Source organism: Tympanuchus pallidicinctus, unplaced genomic scaffold, assembly GCF_026119805.1.
Source record: "Tympanuchus pallidicinctus isolate F22 unplaced genomic scaffold, pur_lepc_1.0 scaffold24, whole genome shotgun sequence".
Classification (NCBI taxonomy): domain Eukaryota; kingdom Metazoa; phylum Chordata; class Aves; order Galliformes; family Phasianidae; genus Tympanuchus; species Tympanuchus pallidicinctus.
The window spans coordinates 5,105,705-5,124,573 of record NW_026294741.1 but is presented as its reverse complement, the minus strand read 5'-3'; the positions used below and the strand labels follow the sequence as shown (position 1 = coordinate 5,124,573).

At 41.1% G+C, this 18,869-nt stretch overlaps 2 protein-coding genes and 1 long non-coding RNA gene across 7 annotated transcripts; 2 read left to right on the top strand and 1 right to left on the bottom strand.

Annotated features, from left to right (window-relative positions):
• The first annotated feature begins 116 nt into the window (after nucleotides 1-116).
• MRPS17 (mitochondrial ribosomal protein S17) lies at nucleotides 117-2,850 on the top strand. Of its 5 annotated transcripts, none has more exons than XM_052689241.1 (4): nucleotides 125-229; nucleotides 558-664; nucleotides 1,502-1,648; nucleotides 2,172-2,850. In XM_052689241.1, exons 3-4 carry the CDS (start codon nucleotides 1,526-1,528, stop codon nucleotides 2,460-2,462), a joined length of 414 nt encoding a protein of 137 aa, XP_052545201.1. In that variant the 5' UTR covers nucleotides 125-229; nucleotides 558-664; nucleotides 1,502-1,525; the 3' UTR covers nucleotides 2,463-2,850. The 5 variants fall into 5 exon arrangements, with proteins under 5 accessions (XP_052545203.1, XP_052545201.1, XP_052545205.1 ...); XM_052689242.1 differs by having other exon boundaries at nucleotides 211-229; nucleotides 524-664; XM_052689243.1 differs by lacking the exon at nucleotides 558-664 and having other exon boundaries at nucleotides 117-229.
• A 560-nt stretch (nucleotides 2,851-3,410) lies between these two features.
• NIPSNAP2 (nipsnap homolog 2) lies at nucleotides 3,411-17,044 on the top strand. The gene is made up of 10 exons (XM_052689239.1): nucleotides 3,411-3,552; nucleotides 6,483-6,622; nucleotides 6,701-6,746; nucleotides 9,500-9,594; nucleotides 11,599-11,669; nucleotides 12,029-12,169; nucleotides 12,624-12,655; nucleotides 13,872-13,966; nucleotides 15,001-15,084; nucleotides 15,858-17,044. The coding sequence occupies exons 1-10, from the start codon at nucleotides 3,467-3,469 to the stop codon at nucleotides 15,920-15,922; spliced, it is 855 nt and encodes a 284-aa protein (XP_052545199.1). The 5' UTR covers nucleotides 3,411-3,466; the 3' UTR covers nucleotides 15,923-17,044.
• Nucleotides 9,003-15,065, bottom strand: LOC128083712 (uncharacterized). Its single transcript, XR_008208162.1, has 2 exons — nucleotides 14,970-15,065; nucleotides 9,003-9,591 (listed from the first exon to the last, which is right to left on the bottom strand). It is a non-coding gene; the product is annotated as an uncharacterized LOC128083712 (long non-coding RNA).
• Nucleotides 17,045-18,869: the final 1,825 nt, after the last annotated feature.

The window sequence follows — 18,869 nt, the reverse complement described above, 5'->3', positions numbered from 1 at the left end:
CAGGGATCGGGTAATGAAAATTTATTCTCCAAATGAGCGATAGCGCACGGGAACGAGCCGCCCATAAGGGCGGTACATCCAACCCCCCCCCCCCCCCAGGAGGACCGCCTGCGCCTTCCACTCCTCCCCGGGACGCCCCGCCCCCCGCCGCGCGGCCTTTCCGGCCGAGGCCCCGCCCCTTCCGGCTCCGCTCTCTTAAGGCCGGTGAGGCGGCGCCGCGAAGGCTCTGGTAGCGAGTGGGCCGGGGGGCGGCGGGCTGAGAGCGGGCCTGGGCTGGACGGGCGGTTGTGGGGGGGCTCGGGCGGGGCGTGGGGCGTTCAGAGCTAACCGGTGAGCGGGGAACGGGAGGCTGGGCCTGGCGGACAGGCCTGTGGAGGGCTGAGGGGCCCCAGGGCCGTCTCTGTGTCCGTTCCTCTTCTCTGTGTCTGTTTCCTCCTCTCTGCGGCGCTGCCTCCCGTTCTCCTCGCAGCCCAGCTGTGCGTGTGAGAGATGCTTGCTTTCTTGCTTGCCTCTCCCCGCCCAGCGGCCGCGTGCTGGTAGTTAGCCCTGTTCTGCAGGTGGAGGACTCCTCACGCTTCTCTTTTCCGGGCCCCTGGGCCGTACAGCCGAGTGGAGGATGGTAAAAGCAGCCCCGTACTGTGCTGCGTGAGGCGTTTCGTGCTGTGTATGTGCTCCTTTATTCTTTTGTTTTTAATGGTTTGCATATCTGAGCGAGCGTGGTGTTAAAAAGGAAGGTTCAGCAGGTGTTGGTAGTGCTTAGCAGTGCATAGGTGGAAAAAGGAGCTGAGCATTCAGCAATTTTCATATAGACCCAAGCATCTTGGTGTTCACCATCCGCTTTTCCTGTGACTCTCATTTGGGTGATACAGAAAGCACGCCCTGTCTAAGCAGAACTAATAGGGTTGGGAAGTGCAGTGGCTTGCAGAAATGAGTTCAACAGCTAATCGTGCTTGTTGTAGGTAAGGCAGCACCCGCAGCATGATGCCTTTTGCTTTGAGAAGTGTATTACTGTAGGTTCCATGAGCTTGGCTGGTAATCATGTGATATACCCAAGTAAGTGACTTTGTGAGCTGCGTTTATAGGCTCCTGTGTTTGGGTTAGCTCCGGTCAGAATACGCTCGGACTATTCCAGCAAAGTGAGCTGCTGGAGTATGAAGTCATACTAATTTCAGTGGGTACGCATTTTTCTCTCATGTATGAAATAGAGTTATTCAGAGGAATTTTTTGACCCTATGGGATAAGGTTTCATCCTAAAAGTTACTTCCAGCATTACTGCCATCCTGAAATAACTCCCTGTAAATGTGGGCATGTTTTCATCTTCTGATGATGTAATACAAGACTGAGGGAGTACCACAAAGTGTTTTGAACTGCTTGTATCTGCCCTGTTTTTCCCACAAAATCTAATTAAGCTGTCAGTCTAGAACTAAAATCATGATTTTCCTGTTGATCAGAAACTGGTTATTTTTGTGTTAAAATAACATGTCTGCTTGCTTGTTGCCAGGCACTGGATGACCATAACTAAACAATGTCTGTACCACGTGGAGCTGTCCATGCAAAATGGATAGTAGGGAAAGTCATAGGAACCAAAATGCAGAAAACTGCCAAAGTGAGAGTGACAAGGCTTGTACTAGATCCTTACTTACTAAAGGTAAAAGCTGGTTATCTTATCTTGCCAGATAACTTTTGTACTGTGCAGAGGAATGTTTTATTAATTTGACCCATACAATTGTTGATAACTCTTCATGCTGCCAGTTCCCTAAAGGACTTGTGCTGTGATTTGGCTGTGAGGATGAGTACAGAGGATGACAAGCAGTGTGTTTTGTCAGGATGCTTCCTATACACGTTGTCTGCTAAATGTTTCTTTGAAGTGCTTTGTCAATGCACTTCTGAGTTGGAAAAGTAAGATTTGTGAGCTCACACTAATGTTTAATTACTCAGTTTTCCAATAGATTCTGCAGGCATTCTTCTGCATACATAATTGTAAGCATGTTTAGTGTTTGAATCTATATGTTGATGTGCCATGAGAGCATTTTTACTTGTAGATGCTTTTCAAACAGGGAACAATTAGTATTTTCTCCGTTTATGTGGAGAAAACTGGAACAAATAGGTGGTGTAAAAGTTTGCTTTGTTCGGAATCCTAATGCCAAAGTTTCCTTTTTTTCCTTCCACAGTTCTTTAACAAGAGGAAAACCTATTTTGCCCATGATCCATTGCAGCAGTGTGTTGTTGGTGACATTGTTCTTCTTAAAGCTTTGCCTGAGCGGAGGAGCAAACACGTGAAACACGAACTGGCTGAAATTGTTTTCAAGGTTGGAAATGTCATAGATCCGATCACAGGAAAGCCCTGTGCAGGAACCAGGTTTCTTGAAAATCTGTCAGATTCAGAAAACCTGACAGAGGCAGATACCACCTATCTAAGTGAAAAACTCCAGGAACTTAAAGTTTGTTCAACAGACAAATAGTGGAGAAAATAATTAAAGGGGGCTTTCCAGCTCATCTCTGTCAGGGATGCTTGGGTCCCTGAAATTGTATGTTAAAATGTTTTGATGAAATTTGTAGTCAAAATACGTAGCAAGCATAGTTGCTTCTAAGGACAGATGTTCCAGATGAAAAACTTGGTGCCTCAAATGAAAATATGGAAAGTGTGAGTTAAATGTTAATGCTTCATTTTGTTGCATGTAGTTCTGCCCAAAGTCTTGACACTTTCCAAAGCCAGCTGCTCACTTGGAATGACTCTTTTGTACCAAAACAACTGGGGTTGTTCTGATTGTTCTGTATTTCAGGCGATCTATGATTTGTAGGCTTAACATGCTATTAAACCTTCTGAAAAGAAGTGTAGAAGCTTTAAAATGAGCTGCCTGCATGTGTCCTTATTTCCTCTGTAAGTTGCTCCTGCCACTCCTGTGTTAACTTCTAAGATCTGATGAAATTCAACCACTTGCCTTTATTATGGCAGTAAAATGAGAATGATATCTTTGGGTAGCTTAGCATAGTTCTTGTAGCCTGTCCAAAGAGTATTTAGGTCTGGCAGAGATGAATCTCAGTGAGTTCCCAGCAGGAGATAGAAGCTGATAGGAATACAGCCTCTGACTTTGGGCTGTAGGTCTCTGTGGTTGATCTGCTTGTAGAAATGGTTGATATATAAGTCAGTAATTACAGCTGGCTGATTAAAGCCCGTATCTAAGTGGAAGGAAATCCGTGCTCCGACTCGTACTCAGGTGGATATACAGCGTGCAAATCCATCCCCACCACGGGAAGGCAAACCCTCCAGCCCAACCCGGCGCTTCGGGGGATTTCAGCCTCACTCCCAAAGCCACGGTGGGCGGTGAGGTCCGGGCCGGCCTTCCGCGCATGCGTACTGCGGCCGCCACCGGGGCGTGGCTGGAGGACCCCCGCGCCGTTTGCGCCCCCCTCGGCCGCCGGCGGCGCTACAGCGCCGGCCCAGGAGGGAGGCGGCCGGAGCAAGATGGCGGCGCGAGTGCTGCTGCGGTGGAGCCCGGCGGGAGCGGGCGCCGTGCCGCGTATCCCGCCCGGCGGCGGCCTGGCCCTCAGGTGAGCCCTGAGGGGGAGGAGGCGGGCGGCCGAGGGCGGCTGAGGGAGGCGAGAGAGGGAGCGGCCCCGTACTCGCGGATCCCCCCCCGACACACACAAACATATTGCAGATCCCCTCTCCCGCCTGGAAATGGCGCCCCTCTCGCGCCGCGGCTGAAGGGCCGGAGCCGGGCCCGCCGCCTTTCGCGGGGCGGGGAGCGCGGCCGCTGGGGCGTCCCTCAAGGTCACGGGCACCGAGGCCGGCCCCCGAGTCCGCCCAGGGGTGGGGATCGCGGGCGTCCACCCCATTGCGAGTCGGAATCGCGGTCGGCAGGGCGGCGGTGCGTCCCCGGTCCGACTGCCGTCCCGCAGCGCGGCCGCCCGCGCTCAGCGCTCCCAGCGGCCGGGCTTCATGGCGCCGCCCCGCGGTGCGCGGCGGGCGTCGTCAGTGAGCGCTGCGGGCTGAGGCGGAGCGCGGTGCTGCCTCACGGTTGCACGCGGGATCAGCGCTGCCGGCGGCTTTGTGAAGCAGATGCACGCTTTGGATGTGCACGGGTTGAACTTCTCTCGGCTTTGACGTCTGTATAGAGCGCAAGTTAAAAATTGTCCGTTACAGACGAGTTGTTTTTCTTTCTCTTCCAGGCAGACATTGATTACTACAGAATCTAAATATTTGACCTGATACCTTCTGCTCTACCCAGTTTATACTGTATGCTAACACAGAAGTTAAGGCAGATGGAAATGTCCTCAGCAGCACTGTTAATTTAACACGACCAAGCTACTGGTTCTCCTCTTGTGGTCACAGGCTAATCTTTGTAGCAAGAAATCTGAGCTTTTAGATAACATTTGTAGAATAAGCATTTGCTAGCAGAGTTAAGCAGTGCCTTAAAAGGTTACATGAAAACTCTTTAATGAGCATTATTCCCAGAAAATAAAAAGTTGTGAAGTGTGATGGTAATTCCCTATGGTGCATACATGTTATTTCTGTGCATTTACTTGTAATTTCATTAGTGGTATTCAGGTAATTTGGATCCAATGTTTTACTTCAAACAGATTTTATCATGCTGTGGAGCATGTTATTTAAAAGTGGATCTTTTGGGTGATGGATTAGTTTTGATGCTTATAACAAGTTGTCATTTAGTCCCTGGCTCTTCTCAAGGCAACCATGGGCACAGGTGGCCCAAGCAGGTGAGCTGACAGTCTGCTCAGAGCATCTTGGTTTGTGGGTGTCCAGATGGACACCAGTAGTGTATCTCAGGGGAAATGGTGGTGAAAATTAAGGTTGTAGCATCTCAGATGAGACACACTGAGTGTCTGTTTTAATCAATTTCAGCTGTTACCATTCTTTATTGTAAGTGAAGTGAACATTTAGATGGGTAGTTGTGATTTATTAGTCATTGTTGATAAGGAACTTTACAAGTCCTGAGTAAAAGATTGCATAAACATCTGAAGTACTTATTTCATTCCTCACAGAAGAATGCTCTGAATATTAGTTTGCTAATTGCATTTAGTAACTGGAGGAGAATATGTTAGTACTGCACAGATCTCCCTGTAGATGAAAGAACAAGCACTGCAGGGCTGAAATGGAGTCCTGCCCCCAGGAGCCCAGTTTTGTGTCCAGTGAATAACAGTGCTTACTGTACAGGAGCTCTAAAAGAGCATGCCTTTATTGGGTGGGCTCTCCAGCGTGGCCTCAGGTGGGGCATGGTGCCTTCCTGTGGCACCTGGTGCAGGTATAAAACAGCTGTGCTGTGCCTCTCTCCTCCCTCAGTTGAGATCAGTGAAACCTCTTCTTCTGCACCACCCTCCTCTGGCAGCAGCTATATCATGGAATGCCCTTTTGAATGCTTGTACTCAGGAATGACCGCGCAGGAATGTGCTTGTATGATTTTCTAAGGTCAAATAAAGGACCGTCTTCAATAAATAAAACAAAATACTTACCAATTACTTCTTAGCATTGAAGATTGCCTTGGCTGTGGTTGTTTTGGTACTTACTATTTCTCTGCTATAAAATACTTCTCAGTTCATCCGTTCTGCTTCCACAGGGTATCCCAGTTCATTAGTTTTTGAATGCTGATTGTTGAGGAGTGCTGCTGGTGTGAATTGCTTTTCTGCAATACAAACAATTGTGTTCTCTGAGATTTTTTTTCACCAAAAGAAGTTGATATTTTCTTCTCCTATTTTTTTTTTTCTTTGAGGAATTGTCAGGAAGTTTTGATACTGGAAGAGAGATTTGTACCTGAAGATTGAAACCTGTCATCTGGATCTCATAGTGGTGCAGGGTATAAAGTTGGCTTCTGAGATAGAAAATGTGCTGCCACTTTCTTAGTATTTCAGAGAAATAGTTCAGTATTTCAGCAAAAACTCTGTATCAAAAGGGTAAAGTGAAGGAAGTGCTTCTTTTGAGGAAGAAGAAAGAACGTTCAAGATTGGGGGCATAAAGATTCAGTTAAATACAATAGATGTGTCATTTAACTTTTCCTTTCCAGAGCTGTATTTAAGCAAACATAGGAACATATGGCACTATACTTTCCTATTTACGCTGTACAAATCTTTCCTTATGCCACTTCTTGCTCTTTTTTACTCCTGTATACATCAATACAGACATTGGGTAAATATGCTTCATTAGAAAGAATATAAAAAGACAACAAAAGCAGCCACCTACCCATTTCTTACCCATTTGCTTACAAAGAATGAGAGTAGAGAGTGCATGGTTAAGTGTTCAGCTCTGTATCACATAAAATGGTTTGTGAGGAGGTAATTTTTCCCACTGTGAAAAGAGCTGCCTTCACCTTGCCTGCCAAGTGGCTCAGTGGAAAGACTGAGGAACAGAGGTGGATGTAACTGTTTTAATTTTGTTTGTATTATACTTGATCGTGCCTGTCTTCCCTGCATTATGGGCATTTTCAAGACGTGCTCAGTGACAGTGTAATGTACTTGTTGATATGTAGGGGGATGGTATCTTCAGCTAGCAGACCTCGTGAAGACAGTTGGTTAAAATCGCTATTTGTTCGCAAAGTCGATCCAAGGAAAGATGCTCACTCCAACCTTCTAGCCAAAAGAGAGACCAGCAGTCTGTATAAACTACAGAGTGAGTGTTATTCTTATGTTTAACGTTACCGTTTCTCTGTTCCATTCCTGCATTTCTCATCTACTGTTGTTGTTTCAGTTCACAATGTAAAACCAGAATGCCTAGAGGCCTACAACAAGCTTTGGTAAGTGTGTATGTTATGTTTTCACATCTCAGACATGTTGATTTGACCATAAGCATTCTAAAAATTGGCAAATGCAATGAATATTTGTGGGGAGGTGGACGAATTCAGCTTTTGCTTTCAGGGTATGATGGTAAATAGATGTTGTTATTCTTGGAGAAAGATGGCAAAAGGTACTTGACTCAGATCACCCCTTACTTTCCTTTTTGGAAGTGTCATTTCTTAATCTGCAGTTCAGGGTGATGCCTTTTGTGCAAACACAGGTGAAGTTTGTTGGAATAGCTTCCTTCCCACCCTTAGCTTTACAATAGCAATTAGATCCTTACATGCTAGTATTCCCCCCCAGCTCCTGCCACGTAGGAGCTTGCTGGCAGGTATTATTGTCTTCATATAGGAAGGAAAGGGAGAGATCACTGGTAAGTAAAGCTGCATGCCAGTGTTAAAGTATGGTTTGGAGGAGATTTTGAAAATGCACGATTTGATTCTTCCTCAGTTCATCTCTGTCTTCTTTCTACAAAGTTACATTACTGAGAGATCTACTTTAAAGAGCTAAGCAGGCTTTGGATAGGATCTGTGTGTTGGGATGATAACCTCCAGAGAGAGCAGTGCTCTCATTAGTTATCCAAAAAGTCACAGCTTTCTAAAATGCATGAAGAGTAATGTTTAAAATGTACTGATTCAAGAACCAAATTAGAGAAGTATTAGCCCTGTCCTGCATACACAATGCCAATACTGAATGTATAAATTGGAAATATAGTAGAGCTCCCAAGTTTGGAAACAGCAGGGTTTCCCACTGTCCTTGATCACGTTGTCAGTGCAACAAAGCATTCTCAGTACAGTGGTACCAGGTTTTAGCAGTGGTGGATTGACTGGGACATGAGTTGGGCTGGAGAGTAAGGAAGTTCACACCTCCTCATTTATGTCCTCAACTCTGTTAGGAGTTCTTTGTCCAACATTGTCTAACTTAGCCATATTAAGCTTTGAAATGGGTCTAGATAACCCAAACCTGTTTTCCTTATTGTACAGTTACTTTATGACAGAAGGTATTTTTACCTTTAACCTAAAACTTTAACCTAAAAAATACATATACACAGAGGCATGAGTAGCATTCAGCCCTCTGTCTGTTTAAAAGCTTAATATAAACACATCCAATTATATGAGGCAGAGAGCCACTTCTCTGTGTATCTCGTGAGCTACCTAGATGTAGCATGAAAGCAGAGGCTTTTATTCTCAAGGAAAGAAATGATAACAAAGAAGGAAACTGCTGATAGCAACCAGATGAAGTATGTGGGGTTAAATGTGTTCTTTCCAAACTAAGGATAGTTGAAGTATTGAAGGGAAGGAGGAAACTTGAGAAGGCAGAAATTAAGAAATGAAGGCGCTTCTGAACTTCCCTTCTTCCTCCCCCTAAATTAAGCATGAACAAGCAAATTCCTTATAAAGATTAGTCAGCATGTGTTCATAAAGGAAGAACATAACGAAGGCAATTAGGAGAACACTTCATGAATCACTGTGGGTAAGGATCCCCTTCTGAAGAAGTTGTAAGTTATTTTTAAAAGGAAAAAGATGGTTTTCAAGTCTGTGAATGACATCATGCCGTGTCTTTTTTTAATATATTTTGGAAAAATACCTTTAATGATTACTGTAGTAATAATTTAACGTTCCTGCTTAAAGCTGCCTCTCTAGGATCTTGTTATGCTTTGCAAAACCAAACTGATAGTGACTGCAAACATCACTGGAAAGTTTTCTGTTGTATAATTTCCACTGTAATGAGAAATATTGAAATATAAATTGGTGATGAAGTTTGTTGTGGGTCATCAAGAAAGTCAGTGGTAGAACCAAGAGGAAGACTTGCATATTCTGACTGTGTGTCAGGACAAGACCAGCCTACTTGCTATTATTTGATACCTTGCAGAAGTACTGCCTGTTGGCTGCAGGGTAAGAGTAGTAATTATTCAGGGGAAAATATTAAAAGGCAAAGTTCAACCAGCCCAATAGACATTCATCAGTGTTCATGCAGTGAAAGCTGACTTAACCAAGTTAGCTGTCAGGAAAACTTAATTTCCCAGTGTTAATGTAAGTCACCTTTTAAAGTTTGAAGAAGCACTGCCTTTACTGGAAATAGTCAAACAGAAATTTGGTGTTAGTCGTGTTTTCATGGCAGTTTCATCACGTGCTTCACTGATAAGTTGCCTCAAACTAGATCTGCTTTCTGAAGCCTTGGAGAAAGCAGTAAGGCAGCATAGTATTGAGCACAGCCTTCATTTGGTCAATCAAAACACTTGTTTTTATTAATTAATTTAATTAATTAATTTTTATTAATAACATTGTTGCTGGTAAAGAAGAAAGCCTGTCCTTTTCTACTATTGTGTATTGTGTTGATGAAGAAAACGTTTTCCTAAAGCAAATCACCCGTGTAGCTAGGCTGTGCTTCCTGTGAGACATCCTGATGTTTGTTTCCCTAATGTGTTGGATAACCCGGGTGTTATCACGTAATTCATTGCATCCAGAGTGTTCTACCATGGTGTGCATTTGTCATACAGTAAGAAATAGTAGCACTCACCTTATTTTTATGTAGAGCTGTAGCTATCTTTCCCCTCGCAAAGCAGATTCTTGTATTTCAGCTTTCTCTTCTGAAACGTAGAGCTTGTGAATTTTCGTACCATAATGATAAACGTGTGGTGATTTGTTATACATATCAACTGTAGCCTCCCTGAAGGAAATGCAACATAGTGTCTGTATTCCTTGTTTTCAAGTCAAGAGGTGCTGCCAAAGATTCATGAAGAAAAACACTACCCATGTGCACTGGTGGGGACTTGGAACACGTGGTACGGAGAGCAAGATCAGGCTGGTAGGAGATAGAAGTACAACAGAATGTAAAACCATACAAGTGAAACGTGTGCTTGGCAGGTTTCTTCTCTTTAAATCATCTCTGTTGATAGTAAACCTTTAGCAACGTATACAGTGAGGATGTGTGTGCATTGGTTATCAGTAGTCGTATTAACATTTGCAGTGCTTGCTATTTGTCTTGTTGAGTTTGACAGTGAAGCTTTTAATTCCTAAAGCTTGTCCTCTCGTTAATACTTTCCTGTTTTCCAGGTGGTAGATTTAACAATTGGAGAAACCCTGGTCAAATTTGCTCCTGTAATATTTTGCAGGCACGGATTGTGTTCCTGAATAATTAAGCCAAAGGCTTTCAGAGACAGAGTTGCAATGGCTTATAAGCCAAAAAAGTAAAAAGCTTTACTCAGACTTTCATACTGCAACTGCTATATGATAATGAAATGTAAATCATAATGCCATCTGAAAAAAGGAGTGCATTGTAAACTCACAATAATCTAAATCTTTACTGGGGGTTTTCTGTTCATGTTCTTATAAGGATACCACCTAACAATGCAGATTGAAAATACATTGAACTAGAAAGCACTGAAGAGCTGCTACAGAGGTAACTGCAAAGAGACTTGTGCAGAAAGAAAACCTGAACAATTTCCTGGGCTCTGGGGAAAGGAAAGAGTGGGAAACCAAAACAGAGTGATGTGCCAATGCTTGTTTTGTGGTAGAAGCTCTGTGCTTAGAGCTGTGCTAGGGTCAGTGTCACTGCTTTGTTATCCAAGAAGCCCTGTGCACAGCAGGGTGGTTGGAGCTAGATGATCTTCCAACCCAAGCTGTTCTGTGTTAGTGTTTCAGTACACCCAGTAATTTTTCCTGCATTCACGGCACATTGGAATATTGACACTGCACAAATGTGAGGAAATGACTGTAGATAAACCAAGCAATATCTGCTAAAGAATTCTTAAAAGTTGAAGGGAAAGTGGGCAATAATTGAAATGAGAATGCTTAGCCAAATCTCATTCATTGTTTTTGTAATGTATTAACACAGACTATATCTATAATTGCATCCATAGCTTGGCTTGAAAGTGTTATTGCAACAGTTCTGGCAGTATAATAAAGCAGATTATGGGCTTTTTTTCTTGTTCAGTACTTGTACTGGGGCTGTGTTAATACTGTCTGGATATATCAAATTTGCCCTGGGGAGTAGGCAATAGAAGCAGGCATACTGGATGAATCTGCTGTCATAGTGAAGTGCTTTATACATTAGTCTCGAGTTCACTCTGCTGGAAAAGGCTCAGGACTTCTGGATAGGAGAGCAAATTGCTTTTCTGACTCTGAGTTGAATTATTGTTGCCTTGCTTTATTAAGTGCTTATAAATAGATCTAGTTAGGATTTATTAGAGCCTCATTAAGGAGAGAATACTTTGAAAAGACTGTCAAATGCAAAGACCTATTCTGAAATTTTGATGTTTTAATGGGGAAAATCCTAACAAAAATGTAACAATTGTGGCACATTTAGATAAATTCTGGTATGCTTTTTTAATTTAACGTTTACCACAAAAATAACACTTGCATCATTTTTTGGCATCCTGCTGAAAGTTTCTTATGCTCTTTTGCTTCAGTAACTTGCTGAACTAAAAAGTCTACTACTCCCTTGCTCTTAGATGAAATAGTTGTAAAAGATCTTTATGAATAAAGTCAACCCCTTCAATTGAATCTCATTTTAAATTACAGACATGTAAAGTCATCACACTTTACTAGCATGGCAACAAAACCTCCTCTTAGAAATCTTCCTCTTCAGATTAAACTGTGCAGTTTTTGAAGGAACACTTTGCAAAAAGCAGATGATTCTGTTAAAGTGTTCAAATGTGCAGTACTTTAATGAAAATCTTGTTTAAACCTGTTACATGACTTGTGTTATTGTATAATTCTGCTCTATGAAAAGCATTTTGTACTGTGATATTCCATGAGTTTTGCTGTTTGCTCACAACGTCCATGAAAATACTTCCTCCTTCTGTTTCAGTTCACCTATGGAGGTATGAGGGAGGCTATCCAGCTCTCAATGAGGTCATGAGCAAACTCCGTCAAAATAAGGTAAAACTTGGATTTTGCTACAGGTGGTTAAAGAAAAGAACGTAGAATAGAGCAGAACAGTTGGACACTTGCTTTTACTGATCACCTTCTGTGCAAGCTTATTGCAAGCAGATTGGAAGAGATCCAGATTCAGAAATACTGAGTCTTAATGTTATTGATTCTCAGATCTCTATTAAGATGCAAGCTGAAGTTTTCAAAGATGCCAGGGGAATTTGGATGCCTTTGCAGTTTAAAGGATTTCAGTGTCCAAAACCTCAGTATAGTACTGAAAAATCTAAACCACTCTAGGGGCACACTGTAGGGTTTTTTTGTTATTGAAACATAACACACAGTTTGATAATGACCACATTGTTTTGAAGGAGTTCACAGAGTTTCGCAAAGAAAGAGGCAACATGCTTCTTTCTCGCAAGAACCAATTACTGTTGGAATTCAGCTTCTGGAATGAACCTGTTCCCAGAGAGGGGCCGAATATTTATGAACTGAGATCCTATCAACTTAGGGTAAGTTTCAGGGTTTTTTATTTTTTAAGCTATATGATGTCATAAAATGTTCAAAGAGTGTTTATACGATGCGGATGGAAAACAGGCCTTGTCTTAAAAACCTGGTTCTTATCAAAGCTGATGGCTGAGTCACTGCTGCTCTCAAAGTGTGGGGTCCAAAATGAAGGCAGGCTCCAACGAGATGCTAATGTCTCCTGTGAAGGGCTGGAAACCTTGTGTTTTAATTTGAGGGAAACTTCTGGAAAATGACTAAGAACTAATATAGTAAGTAAATGGAGTAATTATAGATGATTATAATATGCTTATCACTTAAAGGAAATGGTTTCATTATTAGTGTTTCCCATATGTAAATGTGAGTACTGTCAAAATACTGCAGGGTTTTTTTTGTGAGTGCCATCAAAATACTGCAGTTTTCTTTAAGCTACAATCTTAACAGTCTGTTTTATTCTTGTAGCCTGGAACTATGATTGAGTGGGGAAATTACTGGTAAGTACTGCCTTAGCACTTTTGTTTTTGTCTTTGAGAGATGTGTGTTTAAAAGTTATGAAGTGGAAGTGACAGAATGGTACTGAAGCATTTCAGGCACCCAGTTAATGGTCTGCTTCTGTTCTCAGGCAACTTGTAAAATAGTTCTTTGACCCTCAGTTTATCCTTTGAGGAAAGGAAAAGGAATTCTTTATGCAAACAGTGCTGTGGGCTGAGTGGTTTGGTTTTCTTTCACGTAAGCCTTTTAGTTAGATATCATATAGTAGAAATAAGAAATAATTTATTTTGAGTAGAAAGCACTGCTCGTTGAAGGATGCTTTTAACTTCTTAAGAGCGCATTCTTCTTCCACGACTTCAGCACCAGTAAAAGTTGACTTATTTTTCTTTCAGGTATTCTAAGTCTTGACTCTTTCAATCTTTGAAAGCTAAGTTGCTTCTTGAAAACCTATTGAGCAGCACATTTGTATTGTAGCGTGTAGGTTAAAAACATTTGAGACAGTGTCCTCTTGAGTGTATGCTTCTAATTCTGACTTATTCGACAGTAAGTTTGTGCAGTTTGTGATTGGTAGTTAACTAACTTGGAATATTTTCAATTATTTTGACAGAGGTGAGGACTTGGATTTTTAGTTTAGCCATAGTCATTGGTATAATTCATTTGATTACAGTAATTTACCATTAAATTGAATTTCAAATTTTTACATAATAGGCATGTCTACAATAGTACCAGTCTGTTTTAGAAGGTGAAACAGATTTATAATTTGAAAAGATACTGATCTTGTTCACACAACAGATCACGGACTGTCACAAAACAGAGATCCACGTGAGAAATAAAACTGTATTCTGTGACCAGAAAATCCGTGGTGAATGGGTGCGACAAAGGCAAGGGGACAGAAGCCCAAGGTTTTAGTTTGAGAGCTGAATACTGGACAAGCAGTTATCAGTTTAATGGATCTAATCTTGAAAATGGTGATTAATGCACAGTCTGATGAAACCACAGGCCTCAAATTTTAGGATGTTCTGACAAGATGTAGGCATCTTTTAACTACTTAGTGCTAGAAATCAACGGGCTTAGGTTTTTTTCCTCATTTTGAATTGAGAAAGTGTGCAGTAAATGCTGTTTAACTTTTGGGACTCTGTTCACATCTGCTTTCTCTTCAGTTATCATTCATTTGCTACCAGGTCTGTTGTTCTTAAAGACTCCTCCTCTCTTCTGTAGGGCCCGTGCAATTCGTTTCCGACAAGATAAAAACGAAGCAGTTGGAGGATTTTTCTCACAGATTGGACAGCTGTATATGGTTCATCACCTTTGGGGTAAATGTGTTTATTTTATCTGGCTTTTTTCTCAGTCAGCCTCTAACAGACTGTTGACTTTGCCCAGAGGACAAGGTTGTTATAAAAGTTGGAGGAATGCCTTAACGAGTTTTTTCTTTTACATCAGCTATGTTGATTTTCTGTATTTTTGCGTAGACAACTTTATTTTTGAAAGAAACAAGCAGAACTGAACATATGATGTTTTGTCTTGTTTCTGTCAAGTTTCTTAAGGGCTTTTCTTATCTACTTGATTGGTTTCAATAATATAAGCATGACAACTCAGATCCTGCCCTCTCTTTTTTCCATCCCCGTTTATGCTGAAGTGAGATTTTTACAGCTTAGTTTGAAGCATCACACATAACACATAAAAGAAGGGAAGTCAAGCAGAGATTTACATTATAGCAGTACAACATTGTGGCTTACTCCACTTGTGAATTTCTACTGATGCTTAGGTTCCTTCTACTCTAGGATTATTTTGCCTTGAAGAAACTGATTGTCTAATGTTTATTTTAGAAAACATGCAGTATTAACTTCAGATCTTGACAATTCAGAACATTGTATTCCAGCTTTAGAAATGTGATCCCCACCACCCACGTAGAACTCTGTTGCCTTATCTCCCTTATCTATTTTAAGACATTTCTCTCTGCCACATTTAGGCTTCCTCATGCTGCCCCTGATAGCCTTTATTGCATTTAAAAACTACCATCAGTACACAGGTTGGTTTGTTGGCCATTTTTTACAGAAATGCTCACGATCAGGGGTGAATGCTTTACAGAACACTGATGACTGTTTACCCACCACCACCCAAAACACTCCAACCATGCAGTATTTACATGGTGTAGCATTTGCAAAGTACATTTTGCTCTCTTCCCCAGTTCCTTCTATTTGCACTGGTTTGAGTGTTCCTTTTTGTGGAGAACATCTCAATTTGTAGTCTTGTAATAACACATGAGAATACTTTTAAGGTAGCTGTACATATGTAGAAGGAAAAGGAGTTACTTACAAGCTTTGTGCTCGCTGTTGTCTCTTGCCAGCTTACAAAGATCTCCAGACCAGAGAAGATATAAGGAATGCTGCGTGGCACAAACCTGGCTGGGATGAGCTAGTCTATTACACAGGTAACATATTAACTCCTTTGGAATGCTGGAGGCAGACCTTTCTGCAGGCCATCATTCTTATTCTTCATTACGTTGTTCAATGATAAGAAGTTTTGCATCTCTGTATTATGTGTGTGTGTTCAGTTTTGCTGCTCTAAGGAGGCACATTTCACTAAGCTGTAAAGGGAGTTTTGCAATTGATTGTCCAAACTTTGGAGGCCTTGCATAATTGCTAAAAAAAAATCTATTGTTTACAGTAAATTTTCATTTCAAATGCCTCTACAGGAAAGGAGCAGGTTTATGTAAATGCTTAAGTTGTGTCCAGCAATCTAGGAAGCTAACAGTAAAATGTATCTGTATGTTAAATTGTTACCTCTAATATTTCGCTGAAGTAATGGAGCCTTAGTAAATGCATTCCTTTGAGATGGGAAATTAGACTTTGGAACCTGGAGGTCGCTCAGATCAAAGATAGCTTTCATTACAGAACTCAGAGAAGTATGCTAAAAATGTCAGATTTTAGTCCTGTGAGTTTTATTTCACAGAAAGCATACCAGAAAAAATGTAAGATATCTTTTGGCTTCAAAGGAGCAGACAAATTACATGAAAAAAATCACAGGTTTCTCAAAATGGCTGTGCTTCAGTTACGGAACTATTGGTGGTTAGTGGTGATTTGGCATGCACAGTCTGGGGGGTAATTTGAAGACAATACTATCTGTTGGAAGTGGGCATGCAGAATTGTTGATGGTCTCTGGTAGTGAAATTAAACCCTCTCTCTTTTCTTTTTTTTTTTTCAGTGCCCCTTATTCAGGAAATGGAATCCAGAATCATGATACCATTGAAGATTTCTCCACTTCAGTAAAGTCATTGATTTATTTGTGCCTACATAGATAAAGTGACAAGTATTTGTCTTAATTAATTTATGGTATACATTGTATATCATAGTCAAAAATATAAAAGTACTGTATTGAGCTTATAAAGGAGACCTCTTTTCTTCAGAACCTAATGACCTTTAGCTCTTGGGATTGTACCAGGAAAAAAAGAAATACAGGACCGTAGCTAAAAGGTTGGTTAACGTAAAGAAACTCCTCAGGTTAAATATGGTGTATGGTATTTAATATCTCCTCCTGGATAGAAAATGCCCAGTGTTCACAACAGCAATAGAATGGAGTGTTATAGTTGCTGTGGCCTTTGTGTAGCGTTTATAACGACTGCAGATTGCAAAAACAAATGGGGAAGTTCTGAAATCAGGAGCTTTGAAACCCTCAGGCAGTTCACCTAACTTTCCAGCAGAGCTAAAATCAGTAAAGTAGCTCCAAATTTATGAATAGATGGTTACTAATTGAGAGTAATATTATCTCTCACATGATAGCTTACAGAGAATAGGGCATTCTGTTTCGCAAGGACGTTGAAGCTTGTTGAAACCTAACTACATGTTTTTCTAGATATCAACACCTGGAATTAATTTTGTGAAATTATTTAGAGCCTTTTTAAAAAAGTCTGACCCACTGCTTTCAAAGAGATACTGACATGACATGATTGTCTGAACATCCTGCAGAGAATCAACTTCAGTGGAATACATTTATCTCTAGGTATAACTCAAAAATCTAGGAAAAGGGGTTTTATTTAATAAGCAGTCATGACTTCAGACATATGCTTGATCAGGTGTTTCACTAACTGTACAATGGGTACTCAAGAATTAATGTGTGAAACTGACGCATGTTGAGTCAATAGGATTGGCATAGAGCAGTGTACCATTATGTCCAGTTCTATTTTGATTTCACTTTTAGACTAGAAAATGTCAACACTTTTAGTGTCTGCGATGATGTGAACATCCTGTAAGTGAAAATAATGTTCTCTCTTCAAAGTGGCTGCAAGAATCAGTGTAACACAGAGAATGTTCAAATCAGTTACTGAATGTCAATTTGTACATTTCAGTGAGTATCAGGAAAAACATCAGTCAATAAAATCCTTTTAATTTTCACATGTTACTGGCACCATATACATATTGCACCATCTGTCTTTTCTCTCATCTTGCTGTGTTTCTGATGAACAGTTTCAATAATTGCATAGAACACATTTCAGCTTAGTGAGTCGGTGTCACTTCCAGTAACAGCATTTCTCAGTATTGGGCTCTCTTTCTCCAAAATTAATTTACAATATTGCCATTATACACCCTTTTCTTAAATGTTTTAAGTGCTATGGTGATAAATACAAAATACTTCTCCATTTTCTCCGTAAGTTATGCTTTTTCAGTTCTAATTTCTTCCTTGTTCTCACGTAAAACACACCACACTCTTACCTTCTTCTTGGACAGAATCAATTTGATCTGATTGTGTTGGTTTTGTATTTGCTTTCTGTATATGTTGTCAGCTGATTATGGGATTTTACTGAGTAAACTTCTCTACTGTATTAGCTTAAAGTTCTCAGCTTGGTGTGGTTAATGTGCCACCACTTCAGCTGAGTTATGTGATCAGTGCTGTCATTAGGGTCATTTGGGACTTTTCCAGACTTCTGGAGCTACTTTTAGCTACAAGAAACAAAACAAAAACAAACAAACAAAAAAAACCCATCAGTTTGCAGTCCTTGTTATTTCTGCCAGTATGCTCTCTTTTCTTCTTGTTCCTAGAGGGCTCACCAGGTAATCTAACCCTCATAACCAACCATCTTGGTGACAGAAAAAGGATTTATTTTTTACATTTATACATTTTTGGAGTTAAAGGATTTTGTGGATTTTGTTGCAATCCACATTTCTCACCTTCAGCCAGGAACAGTAGGAATTAAATATAGTTGGGCATAACTCTTGTTATTTTAAGGCCCATTAAGTTTTGCATGAGTCAGATCTGTAAGGAATAACGGGATGTTCTGCACGTGGCACAAGCCTCCTGCCTCTTTGTGTTACCTAAGATCAGAATTCTTGGTAGTGTTGCCACACGTTATAAATGAGCATGTTGTCATCCTGTGCTGCAAACTCCTGCTGTGTCCCTCACTGGAGAGGCACGGCTTCCTGCTACTTTAGTTAAGGATAAGTATGTGAGGTAAACTCATAAACCTTAGCATGCTAAGTGATGATGACAGTCTTTCCTTACTTACCGTTGCCTGAGCCTTTTTTGAGGTTGGCTTTCTCCTGTTGTGAACATTATTGTGATTTTTTCCCTCTCAGTGTCATGGCCCACTTTGCTTTCTTCTTTTGGCTCACAGAATATCAGCGTTTCTTAGTAGAATGCATAACTGAAGTCACTTTCCAGTGATTGGAAAGCAGGGAATAATGCCTGTGACAGTTTCTGGTAATTGCTAATTTCTGATCCAGTCATAGCACTGTGATGAAGACACAAACTGAAGTTTTAGTGGTCCTGTAGTCTTCCTAGAAAGATGACAAATTGTTCTTCTTCAAAAGTTCCCTCGTGGAAATTGCAGGTAGAACTAAAAGCAACTCTGTCTCATGAATAATCACATAGAAATAAAACATTTTATATGAAGCAGCATACTTCCCATTAGCTCTTAGTCAGGAGACCTACTTGAAGACAAAATGGTTATCTGCCTCATAACCTATGCTACTCTCCAGCTCTACTGTGATGGGTTATGTTCAAGTAAACCAGTAGCTTGGTTGTAATATTGAAAGTAGCCTCATGCTGCTTTATTCTCTCTTAGTTTTTAGTTTTCCAGTATTTTACAAACAAAAGCTGCTCACTGAACTAACCGATCCTTCCGGTGCCTCCTGCTCTAGGAGGTAGGGCCTGCTGCTGGCCCACTGCAGGGGGTGTTACTTTTTTCTAAACAGTCAGACCTAAAGAGCTCTTGTGAAATCA